This window comes from Strix aluco, chromosome 6 (assembly GCF_031877795.1).
Source record: "Strix aluco isolate bStrAlu1 chromosome 6, bStrAlu1.hap1, whole genome shotgun sequence".
NCBI classification, from domain to species: domain Eukaryota; kingdom Metazoa; phylum Chordata; class Aves; order Strigiformes; family Strigidae; genus Strix; species Strix aluco.
This window is the reverse complement of record NC_133936.1, coordinates 23893517-23920971: the sequence shown is the minus strand read 5'-3', so window position 1 is coordinate 23920971 and position 27455 is coordinate 23893517. Positions and strand designations below refer to the sequence as shown.

General features: G+C 39.0%; 2 protein-coding genes and 1 long non-coding RNA gene across 11 annotated transcripts in view; 1 reads left to right on the top strand and 2 right to left on the bottom strand.

The window, feature by feature from the left end:
* Positions 1–19: 19 nt before the first annotated feature.
* PDK1 (pyruvate dehydrogenase kinase 1) lies at positions 20–14906 on the bottom strand. 3 transcript variants are annotated; one of them, XM_074829121.1, is made up of 13 exons: positions 14442–14906; positions 13801–13882; positions 12414–12649; positions 10989–11130; positions 9452–9523; positions 8647–8831; positions 8303–8392; positions 7951–8028; positions 5853–5929; positions 5072–5170; positions 4010–4120; positions 2748–2861; positions 20–2619 (listed from the first exon to the last, which is right to left on the bottom strand). In XM_074829121.1, the coding sequence occupies exons 4-13, from the start codon at positions 11096–11098 to the stop codon at positions 2479–2481; spliced, it is 1077 nt and encodes a 358-aa protein (XP_074685222.1). In that variant the 5' UTR covers positions 11099–11130; positions 12414–12649; positions 13801–13882; positions 14442–14906; the 3' UTR covers positions 20–2478. The 3 variants fall into 3 exon arrangements, with proteins under 3 accessions (XP_074685222.1, XP_074685223.1, XP_074685220.1); XM_074829122.1 differs by lacking the exon at positions 12414–12649; XM_074829119.1 differs by lacking the exons at positions 12414–12649; positions 13801–13882.
* LOC141925274 (uncharacterized) lies at positions 14813–27021 on the top strand. 4 transcript variants are annotated; one of them, XR_012623797.1, is made up of 5 exons: positions 14813–14905; positions 16408–16556; positions 18434–18625; positions 21213–21272; positions 22495–22632. It is a non-coding gene; the product is annotated as an uncharacterized LOC141925274 (long non-coding RNA). The 4 variants fall into 4 exon arrangements; XR_012623800.1 differs by lacking the exon at positions 14813–14905 and adding an exon at positions 26820–27021 and having other exon boundaries at positions 14914–16556; positions 22495–22639; XR_012623799.1 differs by lacking the exon at positions 14813–14905 and adding an exon at positions 14914–15436.
* ITGA6 (integrin subunit alpha 6) overlaps positions 20470–27455 on the bottom strand; it is a 47019-nt gene continuing 40033 nt past the window's right edge. For 3 of the 4 annotated variants that reach the window (XM_074829116.1, XM_074829118.1, XM_074829117.1), the window contains 5 exons: positions 26969–27067; positions 26545–26655; positions 26364–26462; positions 25898–26023; positions 20470–22546 (listed from right to left, as the gene is read on the bottom strand). In XM_074829116.1, coding sequence (XP_074685217.1) covers positions 22388–22546; positions 25898–26023; positions 26364–26462; positions 26545–26655; positions 26969–27067 — 594 coding nt within the window. In that variant the 3' untranslated portion in view covers positions 20470–22387. Of the gene's footprint in view, positions 22547–24290; positions 24421–25897; positions 26024–26363; positions 26463–26544; positions 26656–26968; positions 27068–27455 lie in introns of all 4 variants that reach the window. The other variant, XM_074829115.1, reaches the window with a different exon arrangement.

The window sequence follows — 27455 nt, the reverse complement described above, 5'->3', positions numbered from 1 at the left end:
AAAATCACCAAACTGAAAGTTTAATTTTTAAAATAGTTTTAATGAATAATTGTAGTGATTCTTTTCAAAAAATTAAGTTAACACAAACCAAGATTAATTTTACAGTACAAGACTGAGCTCATTTGCATACAAAACTATTAATCTCAGAATTTTGATAGCTAGTATACTGATTTTTCTACAGTGATTCACTTCAACTTAACCAGTGTGCTAGCAATGACTACAGTACAGTAATGAAACACAAAAATTATCTTCTGAACTTCTATTTAAAACAAAAGTAATCAAAGATCAAACTTGTAAGTAGGGTTAAACGTAGTAAACCAAAATATTACTATGTTTGTGTTTTTACCAGAGTCATTCAGGGTGGCAGGTGAGGAGATAGATATAATTACACAGCAAGTTGTTCTAATAATCAGAATTCAATCGGTAGCTAGCTGAGAGCATGAGAGGTTTTATTTCAATAATACCATATGAAATACTTTAATAGACTTTCTAGAAAACAGACTGTGTAGTTCTCAGATATTACTAAAATCAGTTCAATTAAGTTAAACATTTAAAACAGCATAAAATCTAGAATGTTCAGCTTCAGAGTTGAGTTTTTAAAATCCCTTGTTGTAACTTTCAGCTTTAGTTTAGCAAAAGCAATAGCTGCAAGCATTCCCTCTAACTTTTGTACAGGCCACTTTACAGTATGTGGAATTCCTCACATACCTCCTCTTGCAGGGTTGAAGAAGAGAACAGCTATAGATTCTCCTTGCTTGTAGCCATGCAGATTCAAAGGTAGGCCTCCCTCAGAGTGTCACTCTGTGTATATAGCCCATTCTGTAAATCACTCCTGTTACACTGACCTACATTAGCTTGACCAGGGTATAAAACCATTTTCTTGTTTTGCAGGACTAGGCTAGAGAGGTAGCAGGTGATAATCTTTAATCTGGCTCAGCTACAACTAGAACAGCATGACTTCAATTTCTAATACCAGCTCTTCCCTTCACTTGCGGTGTCTCACCTTCTGCTCTGTCCAGAGCTAGTAAACTAGCACAGTTTAGGTTTATTCTTTCTGAGAGGGATTATGCATGCCTGCTGCAGAACAAAAGTCACAGCATTACATGCAATGAATTAACTGAAAAAAGGATTAGTTCTTGGCATCTTGAACACTTCAGGAGTGATGCAGTTAAGGAATGACAGGGATCGAGGTGCAACATAAATGTGTATGATTTGAACAAAGTGGGCACAATAGGCATTAAAACAAGTTGAATCCTTTATTAAAAGAAGGACTTTGTACCTGAAATGTAATACTCGTTCCGCTCCCTCTCTTTCCCAGTATGTTTTGACAGTTTGCCTTGGACTGATGAAACACATTCTGCTTACCTTATTTATGTTATAGTGTGACTTCCACTTACTACATAAACAAGGCCAGAAACACACCACAAACACAAAGGTCTTTTCAAAAACTGTGAATTCCACTTTTTCGTAAATACTCCTGAGAAGATAGTTTCTATTGTCAAAGTAACAGAGATGGCCCTATTAAGGACAAATTTTTAAAATCTGTTTATTAAAATAGTTTCCATTTACAACTGTAACCTGACATACCCAAGTCTGAGATCTTACCAGGGCTAGAACATTGATACTGCATTTTGGTATTACCTACAGAAATAGAAGCAAATGCAAACCAGCATACCTTTACTGTACACAAGCCAACACTATCTGCTAATTCACAATGATCATGGCAAGATACATTTTTCACATGTATTAAATATTCACATTACAACCAAAGAAATATGACTGATACCACATACCTGAGATACATTATACCAGTGGTAGCAGCTAGAACTGATTTTAAATTTTTTTTTTTTATTCCTACAGACCTGTGATTTCTACAGCTGCAAAAAACCTTGATGTAGGCAAGGTGTGTAGGCAACATATATCTAACTTTGCAAAATTAGACTTCAGCATGCAAAAGAATAAAAGAATAGGAAGTGTTTTACAGGTGCAAAGGTACAGCAGTGAGCTCCTCTACTTCTTACATGAGTTTTCCATTAATCAGTAATATTGTCTAATGGAAGAATGCTCCAGTGAGCTTTTTCAACAGTTCTTCTATTAAAAAAAATTTGTAAGTATATGAATTAATACTTTTCTCACCAGATGTGGTATAGATTGCATTAGTCCCAGTAAAACCTGAAATCACTGCTCCTTTGACTTAGCTACTGAAAGTAGTCATAAATAGAAAGTGGAACAAACTAAGTGTGGCATTCTCACTTAAAATTTAAAAGTATGTACAGGTTTGGGGTTTTTCTTGGGTTTTGTGTTTGCTGAGTTGTTTTTTTTTTTAATTCCAGAAAACAGTAATTATATTAAACCTTCTGTTACTCCACTTAAAATTACTTTCACACATCAAATGTGGCTCAGCATCTTGGTGTGAATCAGGTCTTCTAAATTCCCTTTACAGACATACCTACTTCTTATGAACGGTTGAGGAAAAAGCTATATACTGCGAAAAGTGGTCATGTCCTTTGGCTCACTGCTTGGCACACACCAATCATCTGCTTCGTGGTTTGCTTTATAATGTTTCCAGGCTGCTTTATTATATACAGGGAGTCGTTCAATTGATTCTGTTGATAAGGCCTGTAAGTAGAGAAGACTGTAGCTGATGATTCTTTTTAATCAAAGTTACAGTAACAGAACAAGGAGTTCCATTACCAGGTAGATTAGAGTTGCTGATAAAGTTAAAATGGTGAAGTGTTACATCATACCTTTATGTAAATAACTGCATCTGTACCATAGCCTTCTAAGGAATACAGTTTCAGGTCTCCTTGGAAGTACTGCGCATACAGACGTGATATGGGTAAGCCATAACCAAATCCAGCCTGATCCAGGAGAAAAAGTGTATTTTCGGTAATTGTATCTATCATCGGTGGTGTTTTCTTTTTTAACTTAATAGGTAAATAGACAAACTAAACATGATGTTTGACTGTAAGAGCAGGCGTTCAAATGTTAACCATTATGCCTCCCAGAAATGGAAGAATCCATGAGTGATTGTGATTATGAGAAAACTGTTCTACCCCTTTGTCAGACAGCACTGCTAGAGAACACCTTGTATTATGGTAGCTTCTTCAAAAAGAAATGACACCATTAGAGAAAACTGTACTGAGTCTGTCTTACGCCTCACAGAGCTGCTAATCTTAAGTACTCAGTGTTCTGAAGTCAGATAAATTTCATCATCAATATATATAAAAAAAAAGTCCAAGAAGCAATGTCTATGAATTTGTAGCTTATACTAAAATTCTATCAAGCCCTGTCTGCAGTAGCAGGACATAGCCCTGAAGTGTTAAGTATATTTCTTTATATACTGAATTTTAATCTCCCAATGAACATACACACATCTCTGTAAAGATCTAGTGTTTAATGAGTAGCACAGTCGTCTAGATGCAGAACACTATATAAATTTTAAAAACCCATTTTGAATGATGCAGTGTGAAAGAGTAAATTCAGGAAAGCTGTTCACAGCTTCTTACTGAGAGCTAAGGCTTTATTTCTTGTGCATCTATTAAGTTCACATGAGACCAAAGTAGATTCTTCGTATGTCCTGTCACATCTGCATATCTTCATCCTTGCTGGGGGATGGTACAACTGACTACACAATACAAATGAAACTATGGATTTGATCCAAAATCATTGCTATAATTACTTTTCCTTTCATTCAGGGGCCACAACAAGAATTCAGAGTCCTGTCCTTACTGCAGTACATGCAGCATAGCTAAGTGTTCTGCTTGAGGTAAATGAGCTTTATGTTTCTTAGAGAAAAACAATCTTGAACAAGTTTAAAGAATTTTTGGTATTTTAGGATTGTATGCAATTTTCCAGTTATTTTCAGAAAAATATTTGGATTAAGCTATAACATTCAAATGGTGATACTCATTATCTATAAAATCAGTACTTCATAGCTTTGGCTAAATGGTTTCTTTTGTGACAACTAAACATATCTAAGATGACAAGGTATAAAAGATGTGCATACCAAAGGTGTAGCTCGTGACGTCTCAACACGTGGACGTGGTGCTGTTGAATACATGTAGTTGAACAGTCTGTCAATTTTCCTCATAGGAACACCTCCACCACGATCACTCATCTGGTACAAGAAGGAACATGTAGCATTATGTCCCTGAACACATTTTTATAAAAGACAGCTTCTTTCAAACAATAATCCAGAGAAAGCTCAAGTAAAACATAATATAAAGTTGTCGCTATTAAACTATGGGTTTTCTTAAATTCTCATCTCTCAGCTACAGCAATGCCCAGAGAGATGAATCCTTCCCCTTCATCCCTTATCCAAACCATTAAATGAAATACTGCTGTAAGAAGCATTCATCATCTTTTGGAAGCAAGGAAATTCTACTTAAATTGTGCATTGCTTTTATCTTGTTCATAACTTTGTCTGAAGTCAGTATCTATACCTTTTAGCAAATGCCAGGTTCTGTGTATTTTTATCTTTATTCCTCAGGAATACTGCTAGTTAAATACAATCTATTAAAACCTATTATTGAAGGAGTAAGTCAGAAGAGTTGTTTTACTACAGTTTAGTTAGACCTATGAGAAAGCCAGTGCTTGCAGTTGGTCTTTGAAATCCAACATGGATGTTGTACAGAAAAAGAAGAAACTACTCTGCAAACTGTACTTCAGGGAGGTTTGATTTTCATGGAATATACATTTATTTCCCTTTTTTCAGTTGTTTCACACTTGTATAGCTCTGCATTGTCACTTACAAAATGCTGATATTACAACTGTATAAAGATGCTGCTTCATTTTTAGTCATGGTTGCTTATAAGCTAGGCAAGACATGAGCATGACAAAAGCATAGAATTCTATTGCAGAGCCTTCAGTGTGACTGTGCAACCCCTTCATGAATTTCTTCCTGATGCAGTATGTGAAATTCCATAATGGTCTTGTTTGTTAGTTACATACTACATCATCACATACAATCTATTGCTAGAACCAGATCACCAGCTAAAGTTAGTAATATGCTATGACAGAGAAGAAAACCTAATCAAAATAACCTTCAAAATAATAAAAAAGTGGGTACCTTCACAGTTAAATCCTCATTTCCCAACGTGATGTGTACATGAATTGGAGGATAAATGCATCGATCAGCATTATGTTCCATGGTGGCTCTCATTGCATTCTGCAATTTTCAAGTACAACTTAAATCCTGTTCCTACCACTTCGTTTATCTTAAAATATCAATTTCAGAAAGTTATTTTTATCACATATTTCAGAATCAGGACAAATATATATAGTTTTAGAATATTTTTTTAAAATATTTCTTGTTTATTCAGTATCAGTATTTATATAGTTTATTAGAATACTCAGACTTCAAATATTTAATTTTTTTAGAACATCTGAAATCTGATATTTTAACGCACAGTTTTATTCACCTTTATAATGCATAGTACGTGCAAAGATCAAGAAAAGTCTAGGATTGAACTGCCTGAGGAAAGCTCTATAGGACCTGTTACACATTATACCAGATTTGAAGATGTTCCCAAAATTATGTATCTTATTCTCACTTGTTTTAATAATTCATGTCTTTATATATTTTAAGATTTTTTTGACAAAGCTGTCTACTCAGGTGTCAGATGCATTCAGTGGCTAGGCAAAGGAGATACACCTTCCAAAGCTGTTCATTGTCTATGCAGTTACTGTTTGTCTAAGTAGTACAATTTAGGTATCTTCCTGCAGTCAAAGCAAGAGGTTTGTATTTGTAAAAACACACTGCTATCTACAATTGGTTCAAAAAGTCAAACAAGTATACATCTTCATTTAGTGAGACTGTAAAACAATTGTGTAAGGGTAAGTGTACAGACCTTGAAAAGTTCAAAAACCATGTGATAGAGATGTGAGGGCACATACACCACTTGCATGGGCTGTCCTGGTGATTTAACTGGAGAAAAGAGAGTCTAAATAATTAAATAGCAAACTAGGTATCTTTTATTCATTCCCATAGTAATTCAAAATGTATATTTGTATCAGTGAGAGAATTTACAAGAGAAGGAAAATTCGAACAGAATCTTTTGAGAAGTTGTATGTTAATCAAAAGTCATACTCAAGATTTTCAAATGTGCTTGCTGCTTTAATCTTAAAACCCACTGTGGCTTCACTGATTAGGGTGTATAATAGTTGCTTTCTAATACCTGTGAGGAGGTTATCATGAAGATTCAGTCAGGCTCTTCAGGTGGCAAGAGAACAAGAAACAGTGAGTGTAAGATGAAATAACAGAGGTTCAGAATGGATAAAAACTTTTTCACCATGACAGTTAAGCATTGAAACACGTTGCCCTGGTATGTTATGCAGTCATCATCCTTGGAGGATCTGTAAGACTAAACTGAATAAAGCCCTGAGCAACCTGGTCTGACTGCATTGTTATCCCTGCTTTGAGCAAGAGGTCAGGTTAGAAACTTCCTGAGGTCCCTCCCAACCTGAATTATCTTACGATCCTATAATGCACCAAATAGTAACTACAGCACAGCCTGTTCTTGGATTCATTTAGAAATTAGCTGACTTCTAACCACAAACCTTAACAAGAATTATATAGATAATTCTGTCTATAAAACTGGCATAGTTTTCAAACTTTTTTTAGAGAATAAGTTCTAGAAAATATATCGTGGGAACACATTCATTATATCAAAAATTAAGGAAAGGTTGCTCAAAATTCTGGCTCTTAAGGTTCTTTCAGTTCAACAAATTAATGATTTCTCACCAGACTGTGTTAGTGCCCAGTGTTTTATGAACATAAATGTTGAAGACTAGTGATGTCAAAAGATCTAGAACAAATTATGTACCCAGCAAAAATAAAAGAGGGAGGAGAAAAAAACAAACACCCATACTTTGAAATATGTCAGGTTCCTGTCCTCAAGTTAATCGCTTCCCTTCATGCCTTTACCCCCAGATCCCATGCCTAAGGTTTAAATAATTGTCTCCACTCTCAGCTGTCAGCAAGGAATGTGCATTTGGCCTGGATCAGGTTTAACTCACCTTCACAATTCATTGAGCAAAAGGTCACTCTTTTTATAAAAACAGAACTGTTTGTTCTGGCTTCTGGAGCACATATACCATTAAATGACCCCTCAGTACAGAGAATTAGCTAGCAGGACTGATAGTTTCCTACAACTGTTTTTAGTATGCTCCAGAAATGGAAAGAGGTAAACCCTTTAACCTAGATACAGAATGACGGGTTTCATACAGTAAGAAGAAAAGATCTGTAACATGTAGTCAAGGCCACACCTTCTTTGCCTTTAGCTTCATAGGCCAAGTTACTGTGCTTGCACTTTAGCTTTTGCAATTACTTGTAGAAGCAATTTTGATTGCTTGTTTTTGTAGGTCTGTCTGAACTTGGCATTTAGTATCTTGAAAAGTACTCTAGTGAGAAGTGTCGGAAAGGCTCTTTAGCATTCAGCAGGACTAGGAGGATAATAGCTGACCTCTGAGTTCATAGCAACACAGTTGTAAACTGTTTTTTCAAGTCACAGCCAATGGGTTCAAGTTTTACCATGACTTGAGCGTACTATATCTAATTACAACTACAAGAACATGATAGCTAAATAAGCAAGAGAAATTAGAATGGAATGTTTAGTATAAATCTTAAGTGTCACAGAAAATGCAGAGTGAGATGGAGTAGTATAGGGTGATGACATACAAGAAAACTTAGGGAGGGAAGGAGGCTGCTAAAATCTGTTCTATCAATAGCTGTAGTGTCAAAAACTTCTACTGATTTCAGTTTTCTAATTAAAGGGAAAAATAGGGAAAGGTTTCTGCCAGATTAAAAAAAAAAAAATCCAGAACTGTTTATGACAGTAGATATAGAAGACACATTAACTGTATGAAAAGTAGGAGAATGTTTCACCACCAGCTACTTTAGAAGGCATCACTATGTTCAAGAGAGTGCCTCATCCCATATTCACTTACCATTCAACTCTTCAAGGATGAGTTCTGGAGAGCTCATGTAATATAAATCACAAAGTCTCTTAGCACTTTCATAGCCATCTATAACAAAACCACAGAAAGTCATATTTCCCCCTCCACATTCTTTTTTCGCCTTTACAGTTTGCCAAAAACAAAAACAAAAATTGAAAACACAATGTGTCAGGGAGGTTTAGTATGCTCTGATAAAAACTGGGGTTATAGGAAAAAGTGACAAAACTGTATTACACTTTCCAGGTAGGAAAGAAGAGTATACAAATATCAAGATGTGTATTGGCTCTCAGTGTAGAAATTCATGTAAGTTTTCAGGATTCTTGTTCTTATCTGCTGAATTTACCTCTAATAACTTCAAGAACATTGCAGCTAGGATCAATGCTTCCAATGTGTTTTGGATGAGCTGGATTAATTTTCCCACCAAACAGTAAAGCTGCCAAAAAAGAAAATATTATTTAATACCCAATTTTATAATTTTAGTTTGTGTCTTCAGTTTTGCTAAATAGAATTTTATCAGCAATCTGTAATTCCAATTAAGAATTGTATTAAGACTGAGTTTATAAACAGCAAGGCAAATAGTGTACTCCTAAGAAGCATTAAAGTACGTATGAAGCACTTAAAAATGAAAGGAAAATATACTGACATAGTGCAGGTATTATTTCCCCTCCTTTCAACAATGGCACTTACAGTGTTGATTAAGGAGCATTCTAATTGAAATGCGACTCATGTAGAAACGGTCTAAAAAATACTGCACGTTCTGTGAGGTCACTGGATCGATGCCAAAGCTTTCCTTGTACTCTATTACTCCTTGAGCCATCGTAGGAATGACATCATTGTGTCGATTCCGGATTTTTATCACAGTGTCTGTAAAACTAAAATTAATACATTGTTAGTATTTCACTTTAATACTCTGGCAAACATTATCTGCCTACAAAAATGAAGACCACTATGTACATAAGTATCACAGGTGTGCCTACAGCAATAAGAAAACAGGTCAGTCTTTACAGTGTATTTCACGTGACTACCATTGAAACAATCACTAGTCAACCATTATTGATTATTTATAAAATTATTATTTATTTATCATCTTGATTACTGCCAAGAAAAAGAGAAAACTCTGCCAACCATTTTCATGCAGATCATCCCATGCCTGTCAAATGGCAGTTATGGTCAGCCAACCATGACCAAACCAACTCTACAGGTGAAAAGTTCCATATGTAAGTTCCAACACTCTGAGTAAGGAATTGGTAAACATTTGGTCAAGTTTAACATATTCATAGCTTCTTCAGCATAACAAAAAAAGCCCTGACCAGAATGATGCAGCATAAAAGTGCTTTGTTTCACGTTTTAATGTACCCTCTTTTTAGGGACAGGGGGTGACATTACTACAATTCTTATGTAAAGACTGGAGATAGCTGAAATTTTTCTTAAGCTATCGTTTTCTTGCCTGTCCTTGTACATAATACTAACGTATGTGACAGCAAATCCTTACCTATGAATAGCCCCTGAATCTTCTGAGCTTTTGTCCTTAAAGTCAAGGATCTCCTGAAGACTTTGGACATACCTTTAAACAAAAGAAACACGACAAAGACCAATTCTAACATGCTTCCTCAGATCCCTTTGGTTAACAATTTATGGTCTTCCAAGGTTGCCTGTTTCCAAATCACTGTATTTGATATATCCCATTGACCTATGCCCTGTGAATTTTGTTAGATCCTTTTGAATCCATTCATGATGTTTTCTTCCAAAATTTCCAAAGCACTGAACTCCACAATTTAATTAGAATGCATAAAACATCTTCCTTGTGTTTTAAACCCAGTAGGTGATCATTTATTTGCAGCCCCAGTGAGTTCCTGTTATTAGAAAATCTTCCCAGCTTGTTCATGATTTAAGTATTTCTGCCATCTCTTCCTTAGATGTGTATTTTCCAAGCTGAAGAATTTGATTTGGTTTCTCCTCACGTAGAAATTGTTCCAACCCTCTGATTATCCCTCTTGGTCTTTTCTGTTCAGGATGGAGTGACTAGAACTGCATGCAATTCAGAGGAATAATGGGCTAACACAGTGGTACAATTATATTCCTTCCCATTTGTTACTTAGTTCCTAACACTATTTGCCTTCTTGCCCATCAAATGACATATTCAGAAGAATATCCCCAGTAGCATCAAAATTTCATTTTTCAAGCAAGCATACAGGGAGGGGAGGTTCCTCTCTGTGCTCTATTTTGCATTTGTCCAAGTGGAATTCATTTTCCACTTGATCAATGTCATTTAGTATCATGAGAATTTAAGCATTCATGTTTCATTAAGAGACTTCATCTTCATTGATAGCTCTTTTTATATTCAGTCATCTAATCAATCCCACTTATTCACTGGCAGGTTTTCTGTTCTCTTAACTTTAAAAGCCTTTCCAGATCACCACGTGCCTTTAGCAGTTGCCAAGCAATCTGTTTGTTTTGCTTTTAACTTACAAAAATTTGTGCTTATATGTAAGTTCCTTACTTGAAAGCAACTTTTATTTTTCAGAGTATTTCTTTTTATTTTAATAGCCTCGTGTTCTTTCTGTTGTTTTACGTATTTTAGCTTTGGGAGCTCCCTCTTTCTTTGCATTTTCTACACCTTTACTCTCAATCTGAAATAACCTGTCTTTTAAATGGTTTCTACTATCTTTTGCAAGCATTTTATGCTTTAGCCTGCTTCTGTTGGTTTCTTCAACTAGCTTCCTAATTTTAGCAAAGTCCCCTATTAAACATTGTTCTGGTGGACTTTTGTTTTTACTGGATTCTCATCCATGACTATCTGCAATACTTAATGATTTTTAATACCTTTGTGGGTTCTCTAATTGCTCCTAAAGATTTTTTTCCAATTTAGTTTCTGATTTAGGTCATATTGGCATATTTACGCAATCTAAATAAGTGACGTTCATGTAACGAGCACATGAAATGTTCTTTCTGTAGAAGAGAATGAGTTCCCCCAACTTGTATATATGCAGAAGGTCACCCTTAAAGGTATGAAATGACACTGTTCTTACCAGCTCTGCACCAGCTGAACTGACGGTGTTCTTAGGAGGTTGTCTGGAAGCAGACTTATTTCCTTCATTATGTTTGCCAATCTCACAGGCAACTCTTGTCGCAGAAACATAAATGAAGTCTTTTCACAAGCATTTTCAGATCCTAAGACCAAAATAAATACATGACAACATCAGAATAAAGTCAGAACTTACAGTAGAGAACTACAAACTCTTACCTTCTGCATAAGATATTTGTGATTTGGTTTTAAAGTTGACTCAGCCAGTCTGGTAAGCCAATGCTTCTTTCATGGCAGTGGCCCATTTATATTTCAAAATGTAAACTCATATTGAAACCTACCAGCCCTGTTGCAGTAACCAGAATCTTCAATATATAAAGAGTAACTAGTCCAATAGTTGCAGACGCATACTATTCAACTTTAAATATCACTTCTATCCATGTAAATTGTTAATTTTACTTGCAGCAAACATTGACTATAACTAGCACTGATCAAAGAGTATGTCATTCTGAGCATGCCAGAGGGGCAAATGAAACCAGCACTAGAAACTATTTATGGGAAGGATGCTCGAGAAGGTATCGTGGTCCCATACACCCTCCCTGCCTGATCGCTGATCTTGCTGAATTACCATAACTCATATTGGAATACTTTCAGAAAATGAATTCTGTAATATTTCTCTCATTTGCAGCTAGATCTGTTGTAGTTTAAATTCACTGTCCTACAGGAACAGAAGACAGATGAATGAATTCACATGAATGCTGAGAGAAATGGAAGTAGGACAGCTACTGTGGTTAGTCATTATGATAGTAGTTTTCCCATACATTTACTTTTTAAATTTTTTACATTTTTAAAAGCTCAAGGCTAAATTAATGCACCTGTTGATAACTGACCTGTCCTTTTATAAGGACAGGTGTCATCTGTGTGGGTGGCAATTAAATGTGGTTGTTAAGATCAGGACCTGAATTTACTCCCACAATGCTTGTTTTAGTAGGTGAGAAAGGAGGCTGCAGAGTGGGGAAGACGCTAAGAAATGCTGTACTTTATTCTCAGCTAGCCTTCTTTCTGGACTTCAAGAGTGTCATGTAAACAGTGTCTGAACTTACTAACCTGTTCATCTGCTGCAGTGAAGTACATACCTCAGGCTTGGTGTTTCACAACAAGTAACTCCTAAAACTTAACTCTGGTGAACTCTGCTCAGTTCACTCCTTCCATTTGGCAAGGGGATTTGGGGAAGAAGATTAAAGGAAGGGACATGGAAAAAAAGGAAGGTAGGAGTGTCTTCAACAGGAAAAATCTTCAGCAAATTGAAATGGAGTAGTTTAATGCATCCAGACCCACATACATCATAAACTACACTGATGACAGAATGTTGGTTAACTTAATAAAAAAGTGAATAGCTTACAAGAAATTCCTCCCCAGTGACACTTACCAGTATTATGCGTTGTCTACATATGACCTCTGCCCAGAAATCTTTCATTCTTCTCCCTAGTCAGATTGCATTTCAGGCATGACTGTTACTGGCCTTTCCCTTTTCTCAGGTAAAATTCCATGAACAAGTCAGATTGAAGGTATTAGAATGTAAAGATAATCTTCAAATGCCTCATATACTCAGTAAATGACATTCCAGAAATTAGTTTTGTATCTGGAAGCCGTATCTTTGCAATCCTGGGTCAAATACAGAAGACAGCTTAGGGTAAGCAAGACTTCAGTGAATGGGCAGATGACTTTGTTTCCCTGTGCAGCTATGGTCTACCTAGGCAAAGAATGGGTAAGACTCCTACAGAAAACACTGTGCACTTACAGCCCAAGATATGACTGATGTATGTGATCCAGACCTAAATTTGCTTATGGCATATTTGATTTGTTAGATTGAAACCTGGAGGAACCAGAAGCAGACTTTTTTTTGTTAAAGTTAGCATTACCAGATTTTATGGTTTCCTCTTTGACTGCTCTCATTAGCAAAAGGAGCCAGAAAAATCCCCAGTGAAAACACCATCACATTATAATGGCTACAGAATGTCTTGCAGACAAGTACTGTCTCAGTGTTGCACTCTTTTTTTTTTGCCTCTGTTACTAGTTTTTACTATCTGTTATTAAATCCTTAAGTGAAAGAGAAAAAAAAAAGTTAAGTTTTCCAGATTATCTTTACCTTATGTTCAGGTACTAATAGCAAAAAAGTAGCCTAACTTTTGACATGAGGAAATACTGTCCCTTGAACATAACCACAGATTTTAAAGTAAGCGTTATTTTATCAGCATTTTAGTGGTAAAATAATACAGGTCAAAGCGAACTCTAAACTGCAAGATTCTTTCCTTAAAAGTATAGTAGCGATAGTATATATTCTGGTGGGGTTCCTGTACAAATCTGGAGTTTAAAATATTGGATACATTTTATTGCAATGTATGAAACACTGAATAGATGGATGAAGTGACAATAGATAGTTAAGAGAAACTTTTCTTCGGAAGTCTTCCTACTTACACAAAGTCTGGGATTCTAGGATTAGTTCTCAGTTATATTTTACTTACAGAAACATAAAAAGCAATACAACTATTAAGTAGTTAAATATTTATGTACAACATTTATGTAAACATTTACGCACATGAGTGCCTTGTGTATAGAAACAGATTGTATTATAGTACGGCTCCATCCCCAGGCTTTGAAAAGGTTTCTGGGTGTGACTTACAAGACCTTTCTCTCTGCTCTTGCTTTGAAGCTGAACAGAACTATTCCTGTGATCCTTTCTGTTTCCAAGCAGTCAAACCTGGGAGCATTACAAGTTGTTTTAGTGCAGAGTACAAGACTGAGTATCCTGTTACCGATTTACTCATTGTCAAGGCTAGATTCCCAGTCCTCCAGGATGGCTCTTGGCGTTTGCGTCCTGCTCCTTCTCTCACACATCTAAAAACAACATTTGGGTAAGGTGTTTTTGTAGGGCACTGACGTGACTGAGAAGTGATGATTGTTTCAGCTGTCGGCACCAGCTGAGGTTAAACGTTTCTCGTGTTTGCTATACCTTAAAAGGCTGCATGCTGCTAGCTTACAAAAGCTTAACAAATCTCACCTGAGTCACTGCTCTAACAATTACCAATTGCCATAACTGCCCCCACCCTCTCCTCAACGCTGCAGGATTTGCAGAAAACAACAAACTACTTTTGCGAATGCCAAAAACTCCAGCTGAATTTCAACCTTGCCACAGTCTCCGGGGAAGAAGCCAACTGGGCTCCCTTCTGGAAGGAAGCAGAGCCTTTTTCTGCCAAAAAGGCCCGTATTAAGAAGTGATAAGCAACAGCAGACAAACACGGCAGCACTAACACGAGCTGCAGGGGAAGGCGGGGGGGGGGGGGAAGCTTGTGGCCGCGCCGGAGCCGGCCTGCCCCCGGCCCGCGGCTGACCGGCGCCTACGGGCAGCGCGGCGGAGAGGCGGCGGCGGGCCGAGAGCAGCGCGGCGGGGACTCACCGAAGTCCAGGAACTGCTTCATGGAGAGCGGCGAGGGGGAGAAGCGTGAGTAGAAGTCCACCTGCTGCGGGATGCTGCCCGGGGAGGCGCCGCGCAGCAGGGCGCGTAGCAGCCTCATGGCGCGGCTCTCGTCCCCCCGCCTCAGCCCGGCCCGGCCGCCATTTCCCGCCACGCCAGCTCCCCCGGCCCCTGCCCCAGGCCGCGGCCTCCTCTGCCGCCCGGCCGGGAGGAGGTGCCCGAAGGGGTGGGTGTCTCCTCCCGGCCCAGCCCTACGCAGCGGCGACGGGGCGGAGGAGAGGGCGGCTCCGAGGGAGCGGGGCGGGGGAGAGGGGGGTACCCGGAGCAGCCCGTCCCCCCTGGGCAGGGTCACAGGCCCTGAGGCGGCGGTCGCGCTGCTGCGGCGCCTCGGCTGTCGGCCGGGAGGAGGCGGCGCGGGGTTCCCGGAGGAGCCCGGCCTCGGACAGGTACGGTGGTGTTACGGGGGCGGGTGCCGCCCCCTTCCCGGCCAGAGGCTGCGGGGTGCTCACCAGCCCCTGGGGCGGGAAGCCGTGAGGAGACCGGAGTCAGCGGCCTCCTGCGGCGGCGGGTGTGAGGGGGCGGGCGGACGGCCGGGGCGCGGCCGGCGGGATCTCGCGGCGGGCGACGTGTGCGATCCCGCAGTGAGGCCGAGCGGTGCCGGCGCACCGGTGTGGGCAGGCTGCGGCGGGCGGGTGAGCTGGGAGGCTGGCCGGCTCGCGGCGGGCGGCGCCGGGCTGCCGCTTCCCCTCGCTGCGGCCTGCGGCCGGGCCAGGCGGGCCGAGGCCCGCGGGGGGCGCCTCGATAGCAGCGGGGACGCGGCTCCCGGCGTCGGTTGCCCGTGGGGCTGACGCGGGAGGTGGCAGAAACCCACAAAAGCACCGGCTCTATTCATGCGGCTGCCGGCCGGCGTGAGGGCAGAGCCTGCCCCTGCGGCCCCTTCCAGCCCTTCGCGCTCTGCGCGGTGTCACAACGTGCAGGTGAGAAAAACGAGGGAAGGGATAGTTTTGTTTCAGCTATCGGGAAAAAGAGAAACAAAAAAATACAGAGGGAAAAATAGGGCTTCTGTCTTTAACAGATATAGCCCCGATCGGTCAGCAGTGAACACCATACATGTCCGTATTGGTTAAAAAGTACTTGGACTGTGTGTCACACTAAATCACTTTGCCGGCTGTTAGGATACTGATGCAACATGTGAGGTACCAAACACTGGTATTTAATCGTTTCTTGTCCTACTCAGGTAGAACTATCCAGAACATTAACAAAAAAGGTAGTTAAGAGTGATTATAAGTATTTTTGATAAACTTGCTGCAGTGTAGATATTGAATCCTGTAATTCAAAATTGTATACAATACAGTACAGTAGTGGATCTGGCCCTACCTATATCATTTGCTTCTTTTGTTGTGGATACTTGTATTTGCCCCATAAATTTATCTTATTAAATTAACTCTTAAATATTGCTTGGTTTCCTTTAAACATGCCTTGTAGCTGTGACTTGTCCATGACTTGATACTGGCAATGGATATCCAATGGCTTCTGCTACAGCAGGAATCATTTTGCTGTTCCTATCACATTGATCTGTTCAGTGCTTTGTTGAATTGCTTGGAACCTCCCATTAGAGATGAAGGTACCAGAATGAATTAAGGGCTTTGTTTGTTTGATGTTACATTGAAATACAGAAAGCATTGATTCAGTCAGTCTGTCTCTAGAGGCAATTTTCTGAGCAGTAACTGCACCAATAATATGTAAGAATGAAGCAGTAGTTCAGGATCAGAGTGCTTCATCTGGTTTGTAGCCAGACTGTACCTGCGTCTTGTGCTGAAAAATAAGTGGCTTGTTCTGCTCTGGCCAGGGAGCAGTGGCTAATGGGGTGAACCAACAGCTTGTCTGTCTCTGAAAGTCTCCTACAAATACAGGTTACTGACAGTTTTTGCTTTATTGCTCCTTGTAGGCCACCCCTAGACGCATCAAATAGTAGCTCATGCTACTCAAGTTTGGGATAGTTTGGAACTCCTACTTACGAATTACTGTGCTTATAACCATTTTATAATGGCATCTCAGTTGTGAGCCAGCAGCAGTTTAAAGCAGTGCCTATAAGCGGTAAGTTGGGTATTTCTAAGTTGTTGCAATTTCTTGTGATGGCTCTGGATTGGTTTCACCTTTTATGCCTATATGTTACTGTCTTGATGTCTGATGTTTCAACTTACAGGCAGGTCTTAAAAAATGGCCTACTGCCTAAAGTTATCTTTGGACAGCAGTCGCCAGCCAGATGTGGCAAAGGCTCTCGGAGGCTTTTAAATAAAGCATTACACTTTGTAAGCTAGTGCCCACTCTCAATAATGTAAACGTGAGCACTTTTCTCAGGGAAGATCATACAGGATTGTGGGTAAAGAATTACAGATAATTCTTTAAATGCTGCGTTCAGAGAAGAACAAACTCTCTCTGTTTACCTGAAGGACTTTTCTAGGTCTTGTTTAAACTGCTGATCAGGTACTGATCCATGTAAACATGTTCTGTTAAAGTCGAGAATATTTTGAATTCCCTTTTTCTCTTCTCCCCCTTCCCCATCCCTTTTTAAAACCTGTTTCTCTATTGATCTTCTGGGGGCTTACTGTGATCTGATCCAGCGTGATACTGGCTGGAGTTCTGATGTGCCAATTTCTGTAAATTCTTATGCAAACCAAAAGGAGAAATGTATTATTTTTGTCATTTGGCATTTTTCTACATTTCTAGCATTTAGTTTTAACCTAAGCAATTACTTTTTTTAAAAAATTTAAGGCTTAGTAAGATAATTGGAAGCATAGCATTCTTGAGGGTGTGCCATAGAAAGACTTCTTGGTTTGCAAAGGTGATACTATAAATAACCCCTGAGTGGGAGTCATTGTTCTTGGTTGCCACGTGTACTGGTGGGTTTTTTGTTTCCTCCCTTTCCTCCAAAATAGGTGCATCATAGATTAAGAAGAAGACTTAAGTTGCAAGGTATGGATATCCATAGAATATCTCTTTCTTTTCTTTCAATGGTTTATATGCTTTGCTATGATGCCTGCACAGTCCTCTGGTCCATCTATCCATGTCTCTTCAGCTTGTGTACTTACTCTGCCCGAAGGCTTGTCATTGTTCTTAGGTTTTTGTCAGTAAGTTCAGCTGCTTTTGCTATGCTAGAAAATTCTTAGGGGTACATTGGTTTGATGTGGCTTTGGTCTCTTTTTTGCAGGAGTAGAAATAAAAATATAAAAATGGCAACAAAGTTGGTCAAAAATACAGAGTGGCTTCTGTATGAGTTACTAAAATTGTAGTAGAGTCAACAACATACAGATGGGTTTCTTTGTTTTTATCCAGTGTATAATTAAACTTTGGGATTTGTGAATTTTTGCCATGTACAACTTTGTGACTCAAGATCAGAAGGCAGCTGGGAGAAATTTTATGATTATCATGGACGGCCTTTTCTTCCATAGGAAAAATATGCTACATAGCTACTGAGCACTCACTTTATGCGGAAACAGGAACAGCAAACTGTCACCATCAGGCTGCTTACCTGTTGGCCATTGTCAGAGGTGGGATGCTCAGTCAGGTGGATCTGTGGTCTAGTCCAGGGTGGCTATGTTTGTGTTGTTCCTCCTTGCTAAGCCGGAATCAGCCAGGGGCTGTCTTGTAAGCTGGCTGGCAATGATATGCTACTGAGCTCTGTAACGTTAACTGTTGGTCCCCTCCACCTCAAGAAACCAATATCCTGCAAAAATTGATTTTAGTCAACTTAGCAGCTGCTTTATTTCATATGCTCCTGGCAAAAGTATTTGACTTGTCTGTCCCTTCCTCCCCTATCCCCTGAAGACACTGAGACTGAGAGATAAGGGGACATAAACAGCACTGTATATCAATGGTGAGGGGGCTGCATGTTGTTCTGCGATAGTCAGGTAAGCAGCAGCAAGGACACACCTGCTTGTTAAAAACTCAGTTCTCTGCCTCTGTCTCCTCAGATCTCTGGGGCAGGTACAGCCCTGAAAAGATGCTGCTTGCTAACAACCATTTTGCAGAGCTAGAAAATGAAGGAGGAAAGGGCTCTGTCTCCGAGTCTGGAAAATGCAAACTGCAGGTCCCCCACCCCTGTACAGTGACAGTATCACACTCTGGCTGGGGATTAAGGCCGATTTCTGTGGTGGTCTCTCAGGGTAAGAAGATTTTTTTTTTTTTTTTTTTAAGTGTTCTTACAAGGATTGTGGTTAGGACTCCAGCAAGGCTTATGGGGTTATAAGAGGTGTATAGTATTAATTATGAATCGACAGTCTGGGAAGACATAAATGGACATTTAAGGATGTCTGAGGACTGGGATAAAAACTGAGGTGGCTGCTTCCACAGCCACCTAAGGGAGATACACTGCTGGCCTTCCGCTTGTCACGCGTGGGCACGTTGTCTGGCAAGGCGACTGAAGCATGTCCATGTGCTGCCTCTGGCTCAGAGCACTGGCTGCCGTTGCCTGGTTGTTTTGTCGCAGTTTGTTCTCCTGGGCTTTGCAAACCAAGTGCTGACACTCTCACCTACTCTCTGCTGGGAGAAGTTATTTCAGCCATTTGTGGGTAAGCAGCTTTCTGGCTCTGTGTAGTCATGTTTATAGTGGTCGGCGCACGCTGCTGCAGTGAGTTAGTTAGCATTGTAAACTGGCTGCGTGCTCTGAATGGGGATGGGAGTTTTCGTGCCACTTTCAGAAGCTTCCTTTCCCCTTATGTGCCCATTCCTGACATCTGTGTTCGAGCACCCTGCTCTGTCTCTTCTTCCATGTACAACTTCTGCACAGGTGGTTACTGAAACTATGCTGTGGTGGTCCCTTCTCTCATTAGTATGTCTCCTGTGCTGTAACAGTTAAACATAGGTGAAGGTATTGCTGTTTACTAGCATTCTATTTATGTACCGTAGGCTACACTGTGTGTGTTTGTTATATATACACACACACATACTAAACACACACACTACATGTGCCTATATGTACTATACTTGAGAGGCATATGTATACATATATACTATACATATACACTATTATGTGTAGTACTGTACTACTGTGTACATAGTATGTAGTACATCTAATACTGTATGCATATAGTATATATGAGCGTATATAAAACCTAATATACTACACTGGTACTGTACTTCCTATGATCAGCTACTTAACTGTTCTCCCAGTCTGTATTTTGTCTTCTTGTAGGCAGATGTTTGTGGGTGTAGTTATGTAAATAACTTTTTAATAAAAGCAGGTTGAGTCCACATCTTTGACGTGCTCTTAAAGATGTAGCAGCATCTTCTGGTTCTAGTTCTAGAAGTTTCTTGGCGGCAACAACAAACACCAGTCTAGCAACTATCCAGCTAACCCTTATCTTTAGGCTTTATTGGATCAAAAGGTCTTTCTTTTCAGCAAAGGTGAGTGAAGCACCCTGTGAGGGTTAACATCTTAAAAATGCAGACAAACCACAGGTTTTCTGTTGGTGGGTTTTTTCCCCTGCATCTTTTGGGTTTTTTTGTGTAGTTAAAGCTTGTACCCTGCAACCCTGTAATTGACGGTCAGTATCGGACTTCCACAGCTAAACACAGATAGGTGTGTGAAGTCTTGGACTAATTTGGGGAGTGCATCCATCCCTCTAGTTGTAGAAACATGGGTCTGGCAGGGGAGCTCTCCGGAGGCTGCCTGCACTGAAGGTGCCCTGGGCAGCACAAGTGAAGTGTGGAGGGAGGGGGTGGCTCTGCCCCACCTGTGGGAGCTAACACTTGGTGCTCTGCCAGACCCTGTGCCTGGCTCTACTGATGCTGTGAACTGCAGTGAGCAGAGAATTCCAGCCAGGGTCACAGGGGTGTTACCTCCTGCAGCTGCCTTATCTGGCCCTCTGCAGCTGGGAGAACACTGACAGTTAGTACTGAGAATGAGACAAGTTGTTAAAGCTTGCAACTTTCAGCTTACTCTTCTAGTGAACTTAGCTATGGCTACCCCAGTTAATTATGATAAGCAATCACTATTACCAAAACAATGTTTAATTAAAAAAAAATTTATTTCACACTTCTATACAAATATCCACAGGTAATTTCTAATTGTGGAATGATGTAGCATTGCTAGCAGGTGTAAAAAATGTTTGAGAGAAAAGTATACCAGTGACATGACTGACTTTTCAAGAACTTCCAGTTTAACACTGCTAAGACATCATGTTCTTAGGGAGGGCCACAATCTTCTTTTAAATGCAAGGCTATTTGTCAAGCTTCTTAGCCCCTGATTAGCCCGGCTTCTGATGCTGTTGAGCCTTCCAGCAAAGAAGCTCAGAAACTGGGTAACAGCTAAAGCATTCATAAAATGACGGTCACAACATACTGAGATTATTTAGTGGCAGGAAGAAGAGTCTATTAAATTAATGCACTTTCTATAATGATAACTTTTTAGGTGACCACACCTTCCAAGAAGGTATGTTCAAAGTTAGTAGTAGAAAAAAGACACTTGACAACTGCCCTCCTAGCAGGTTTTTACCCTATGAGGGAAAAAAAGTACCAAGAGGTTTTTGCATAGTTCAAATTGCTAGCAATTAACGTGCATACTTCTCGAGCAGAATTTTGTTTCACATGAAATAAACAGTTGTGAACTAGATCTTTATTCTTAACATAGTACCAGCGCTTTAGAACATGGGTAAAAAAGTAAACTCTTTAAATAGTTTTATCAGTTATGTTACACAATAACTAGATTACTGATAAACACAACATTGTGGTTCTACTTTGATCAACATTCAGGCATTCAAGAAGAAGATTCAGTAGTCTCAGCATGGATCAGCTCAGATCCCCAGAGTTAAGGTAGGTTAGGCATTCACAGCCTCCTTCAAGTGCTGGGTAACAGTTGCAGTAGTCAGTGCCTTTTGCCAAACAGGGAGTCCTTACGAAGCTGGAAGGCTGTTTGCAGAGAACCTCTTGCTTTCTTGCAGTAAGTATAAAACTATGTAAAAACCCTACTTCTGCTTGGTGTCCAAATGGTTAAAGAGTCTGAAGTAATATACAAATCATATTACAAGACCTGATGATTCCTGTTGCATAAAGTTGTAAGTATCAAGGAAAAAAAGCCCCCATACACATCACTGGAATAAATATTTACAATTTTAGAAAGCATTGGCACCTTCAGTGACTTATTAAAAATGCAGTGAAAGCCTCAGGTCTCATAATCTGAAGTTCAAAAACACAGTGGATTTGAAAGTTCAGTTAAGTCTTTGGCCTAACAGTTAGTCAAAGACAATGATTTATAACAAAAATAAATATAAAAATGACTAAAATATATATATACAAAAAGTACATCTAATATTCAAGCCTCTCTTTTAAAAAAAACCTGTGTATATTTGCTGTGAGCAAGAATCACACAATCTGATCTTAAAAGAATTGAGCAACATGACCTATTTATTGCACATGTAATTTAAGAGGGTGCTTTTTGTTAAGCCCTAACTACTGCAGCAGGCAAGGTTTATGACTAGAGTAGATTTGCAAATCTTCAGATTATATTTGAACGAAGTGTGTTAAGGCCACTGTGTGTTGATAATGGACTATGCATTGAAGGAACGATGGAGAACCTGTTTTGACCTTAACCATGCGTTCTTTGCATGCCTAGGAAGAAGGTCAGGATCACAGGAAAAAGTCTGCTGTAGTGGCTTTGCGTATTTTGCAGAAAAGACCCCAAATCAATACAGTATCTTCTGAAGTGTGAGTTAGATTTGAGGGGGAAAGAGGCAGTTTGGAAATTAAATAATGCAAATAAAGTCTGTTGAAGCAATTTTAACTTGTGCAAACAAAAGCCTCAATATAAGTAATAATATCTACAATCAAATGGTGAATGTCCATAGTGTTCATAGGTCTAACCCCATCAGTATTCCATTAATGAAAATCTTAAACTGCTCTCTGAACTTTGTGGATGAAAAGAATTTTCCCTAAGAATAACTTTCATTTTCATTCCATTTTGTGAACCACTGTTTTGTCTCAAGGTCTTTGCATTTCCCATCTTTGATCTGTCGCTCTTCTTTTCGAATTCTTACAGCATGATATCGGGGGACACTGTCTTCGTACCTAGATCGCTGGAAGAACCCACACTGGGGCACAGAAGAAGAATAGTTTAGGTTTAAGTTGCTGCCAAACTACTACTGTTATAAAGCAATAAATTCTTCATTTGCACAGATACACAGGTAAGAAAATGGTAAACAAAAATATGTAGGCCAAAAACATAGCATATGTAGCTGTAAAAATGTGGGTCAGCAGGTCTACCACCTCAGTTGTTCCAGCAGCAGCTGAAGACAAATGGCACAGTCTGACAATCTGGTAATTGTAATACCTTCAAAATATTCCCTCTGCTAACTTTCTAAATTGGGTTTACAGTCTTCAAGACTTTAAAGTCTTCTTACAAAGCTATTCATTTATATAATGAGAATTTGATGCTACACAAAGAAGTAGATACAGTTCAGGAAATCTTGCCTCTCCTGAATCAAAGGTAGGTATGTACTTCAGTATCTGCATGTATGGTGATGGTGATTTACCTTTAAAAACCTACAGAAAGATTTCCAGGGCCTTTACAAAGGCCAGTAACAAAAGTTATTACTGTAACAAAGTCACTCTAGGGCCTTGTTTTTCAAAGCACCATCTCAGCTACAGTCACCTGAGCTAACTCCACATCCACAATATTAGAACATGAGTCTTGCTTAGTTTGCCATAGGATAAAAAACAGACATAACTTGAAAGCTTTGTAATGTACCATGACACAAGTCTCCCTAGATTAAATCTTGTACAGCTTATTTGTGCCCTGCAATTTTTTATTCAAAGCCACTTTAAAAACTGCCTTTAAATATTGAGGAATGGTCTGAAATTAATTTTCAAAACAAAATGGAGTTATGGCCATGGCATTACAAAGATGATGATTAGTAGACACTCAGATTTACATGCTTATGGGTCACTGATGTCAAGATTAAGGTTAAGAGACATTGTGCCATCTAGCTGTCATTAGATACTGCTAGAAAAAAAAAAATTGAAGTGGCAAGGTTTTGTTCACAGTATTTGGGCTGGTGGGTCTTTTGTTTTTGTTTGGTTGTGGGTTTTTTTTAAATAACATTAGAACTTACATGGAACTGAATTTAGAAAAAAAAATTGCACCAAGGTACAGACCAAATCTTCAGCCATCTCTTAGTTAAGATTTCATTAAACACTGTTTTGACATATTTTAGTTAAAAATTCCTCCCCGCCCGCTGCTCCCAAGCATCACTTATTTATGTAATGTGCATGTGACATGTAATATCTTAAGTTGAGTAAAGGGTGCTGGAAGCATATATCATCACGTGTCTAGTAGCTTCAGCAGAGGAAAGTGTGTTCCTAGAAAAGTATACCTTAGAATTGAAGGAAACCAGATGTTTCCAGACCAATTAAATTTTCATTATGAAAACCCCTTTCATTATAAGTAACATGTATCTTTTAGCATGCACTAAAAGTTAGTACAGCAAGTTTATCATCCACATGGTCTTATTCTGCAGTGCTGATTACCATCTCTCAAGCTTAAAAAACTTATTTGTACTGTTAAAACATAAATTTAAAAAAACAAACCGAAACTAGAAACCACTGCAACAGGTCAGTGTGTTTTCTAAAGAAATAAATAAGCTTTTTAGACCAAGGGAAACACCTGTGTGTGTTCACGTGCACCAAAAGCTGAAAATATATTGACAGAATGAGCAAGCAAGTATGATAGTTTGAAATCCAAAAGTTAATAGAACATATGCAGTAAAAGCTTCATAGTTAGCCACCGCAACCATAGCATGTGCCACAGCTAAAAATTAAAAAAGTATCATCAATTACCAATTACAGAAGTAGATCAATACTATGCATCAGAAGTAAGCCTCTCTTTATCAGATGGCTGAGCATGGATCTCAGCCTTGTGATATGTGGCATCATAATGATCTTTCTTATTTCTCTTGAAGAAACCACACTACAAGGAAGCAAGGTATTTAGTCAATTTTTTGTGGACTGGAAGAAGTCAAACATATTAAAACTGACTTAAATTAACTCTGAACTATCTTCCCATTATCCCTTCACAGGAAAAAAAAATATCACAAGAACTCAGCTGTTTCTAGATCTGAGAACTTATTGGACTAACTTTATCTAGAAAATAATACAATAACCTGAGGTAAAGAGTATTATTTTAGAGGCATTTTGCTACATTTGTAATGCATCTGTTGTGGGGTTTTTTTAAGAAAAGCTTCTATAAAGTATGTCCATAACAACTAAAGCTGGCTGTGAAGAGCAGAAACATGTCTATGCAGAAACCTGACTGTGGACTAGTGCACAGGATAGACAAAAACATAGGGTAGAACAAAAACAAGTACTGTTTTGACCTGTACAACACAAGCATTGGTCTTAAACCAATCATGTAACTGTCTCTGAAGTGCCATGTTTATTCTTCATAAGATGCACAGTGTTTGTCATCAAAAGAAGCAATTTACACTGTGTGTGCGTGTGTGAAAAATGTGTGTATTTTCATGTGCATTAAAACACTAGTAGTTACAACCTAACAGCCCACCCAAAGTATTACTTCATCAGGAAGATTTGCAGGAGGGGCCAGACATTTATGAGATAATAAGGAAGCTGGAACTATCCCGTGAGAAGTAACCAGCGAATAGTAGCTCCTCCGCAAAGCTAAATTGCTGCTGCTTCTCCAGAAGAAACTAAGTGACAGACAGGATGTTCTTCACATCATCTTTCTTAATAACCTTGTGTTATCCCATAACAGCAAATACTAACTGCCTCTGCCTGTAAAAACTGAGAATAAAAGGACTGCCCTGTTATACTTGGAACCACTATTAGTTGTAAAAATGCCAAAGCTAGTTAGAAAAATAGGTACTTGATTTTTCTTTTGCAAATTGTTAACCTTTTGTTACACACACTTATCTACTCCTTTAGGGTTTCTAAGATAAAAGCCAATACTACAGAAATTCACCAACACACTTAGCTATGTATTGTTTCTGTACCTTTTGGTTATTTTCATCTACTATCAGTTTACTGGTGTTTTTAAGGTTCTCGGAACAAAGCCCTGCTAAAAACATTTGTAAATAGTTCACGTGAAGTTTTACACATAACTGCAGAAGCCTCAATCAGCTGTATCCATCCATATCAAAGTAACTGTGGTCTCTGAATATGTGTCCCACATTTTGCCCAGAGCTCACAATACTTCCTTTTGAGGATGTGGAAACTGAAAAATTTCATAACAAGTCTTCTGTGTAACCATCTTCATTCCAAATGTTGCAAAACTGAAAAACTGATAAAGGTAATGGATGGTTTGGGTAGTTTTGCTCTATTTTGAGTCCCAAATGCAAACCAAAATACTTAATCATTTTTGCTCAATTAGTTGGCTGTCTTGTCAGCTGTAGACCAGGAAATGTAAAATAACCAGATGAATAAAAACTCACCTTCCATAGTAAGAATACCAACAGTGCAAGCATCAGTATTCCAGCAAAAATAGCCACCGCAATGATCCACCAAGGTACTCCTGTATAAAGTGCTACTGGTTTTGCAGGAAAGACAGTAACACGCACCTAAGGAGGAAAAATATGTGAAGATGGAAAGAGCATTTCAGAAGTATCCATGTTAAATATAAAGCTGCAATTTATACAGTCTTTCCTCTAACAAGATGTCTTCTCTCTCTTATCTACAAAATGTTTCTGAAGAAAATGTTCCTACTGGTATCATTTCAGTAAGGTAGTGAATTTTTCCAACCTGACTGAAAGATAAAAATGATCAGTAATTCAAAACTCAGTTAAAAAGCTAAACTTTTAGCTACTTTTGTTCTAAAATGGTTTGAGGTTTTTTCCCAGTCTTTGAGATAAGCTGGAAACATCACAACCACATATGGTTAGCATTAGATGTTGAACCTACCTGAGCAACTTCATTTGTGAGTTTAACATTCTTAGCTGCAGCAGGAACACTGATTGAAGCCCTAACAAGAATGTCCAGGTAGTTCATTTTGGAGTATTCCTGTTCCAAAATAAAATATGGACCTTAGGCACAGAACAGGAAAGAACTCTGACCTTCCAGAAATGACAGGTAGAGGACTTACTTCTAAGAAAGTACTGTTCCACAGTCTGGAACGCAGCACAATGGATGCCTTGCTGTCTAAACCCTTCAGGGGACATTTTATGTCCACACAGCGTGCATTCACATTGCAGTCCTGCAATTACAAATTTCTACGTGTAAATAAAAATTGGATTATATGCATCATATTTATGTGCAAGTATCAAAATCTGTTCGTACTGACAGCAATAGGAGGGTAACAATAAAGATGCTATTACCTACTTATTTTGCAGAAATTCTTTCCTATTTCTCTCTCAGCAGTAGATAATCAAAATGGTCAAATTTTAAAAGCATCGATACTTGGATTCAAGATAAAAACAAAGCAAAGAGATACCATCTTTCACCCTGCCAAACTCGGAGGTGGGAGTGTATCTGACAAGACTGTCAGATGGTTGGTGCAATATGCTTACCAAGGTCTTGTATTTTCTTTCTGAGAATAAAGAAAATGTCTTGCTGTCTGTAATCTGCTTCTCTGCAACCTCACGTTTCCTTCTTGTGTTATGGGATTCCTAAGGGGGGGGGGGGGGGGGGGGAGCAAGAAGAGTTTAGTAGTTTATCATAAGAATCTCTTAATTCTAATCCCATACAAACTTGCTTGAGAAATTCTTATTTTATTTGTTGTACATAAGTAAGTTTAAGTGCAAGTCCTTTCTCTTTAAAAAGTACATAGAATTCCTCCAAGCTGAGGAATGTGACAGCAGTGCCCATTACAAAAACAGTCACCAAGAGTTAGCATCTATCCTTTAGCATATTATCCTCATTAGCTATTATGAAGTCTCCTAATAAGCTTAACCCTTGGATAGTTCATGTATTGTGCCTGTGAGCTGCTTAAGATAAAAAAAATCCTGGGGGCAAGCTCTTATGCCCTACTATCACATGCTGCGGTGCTTTCATGTT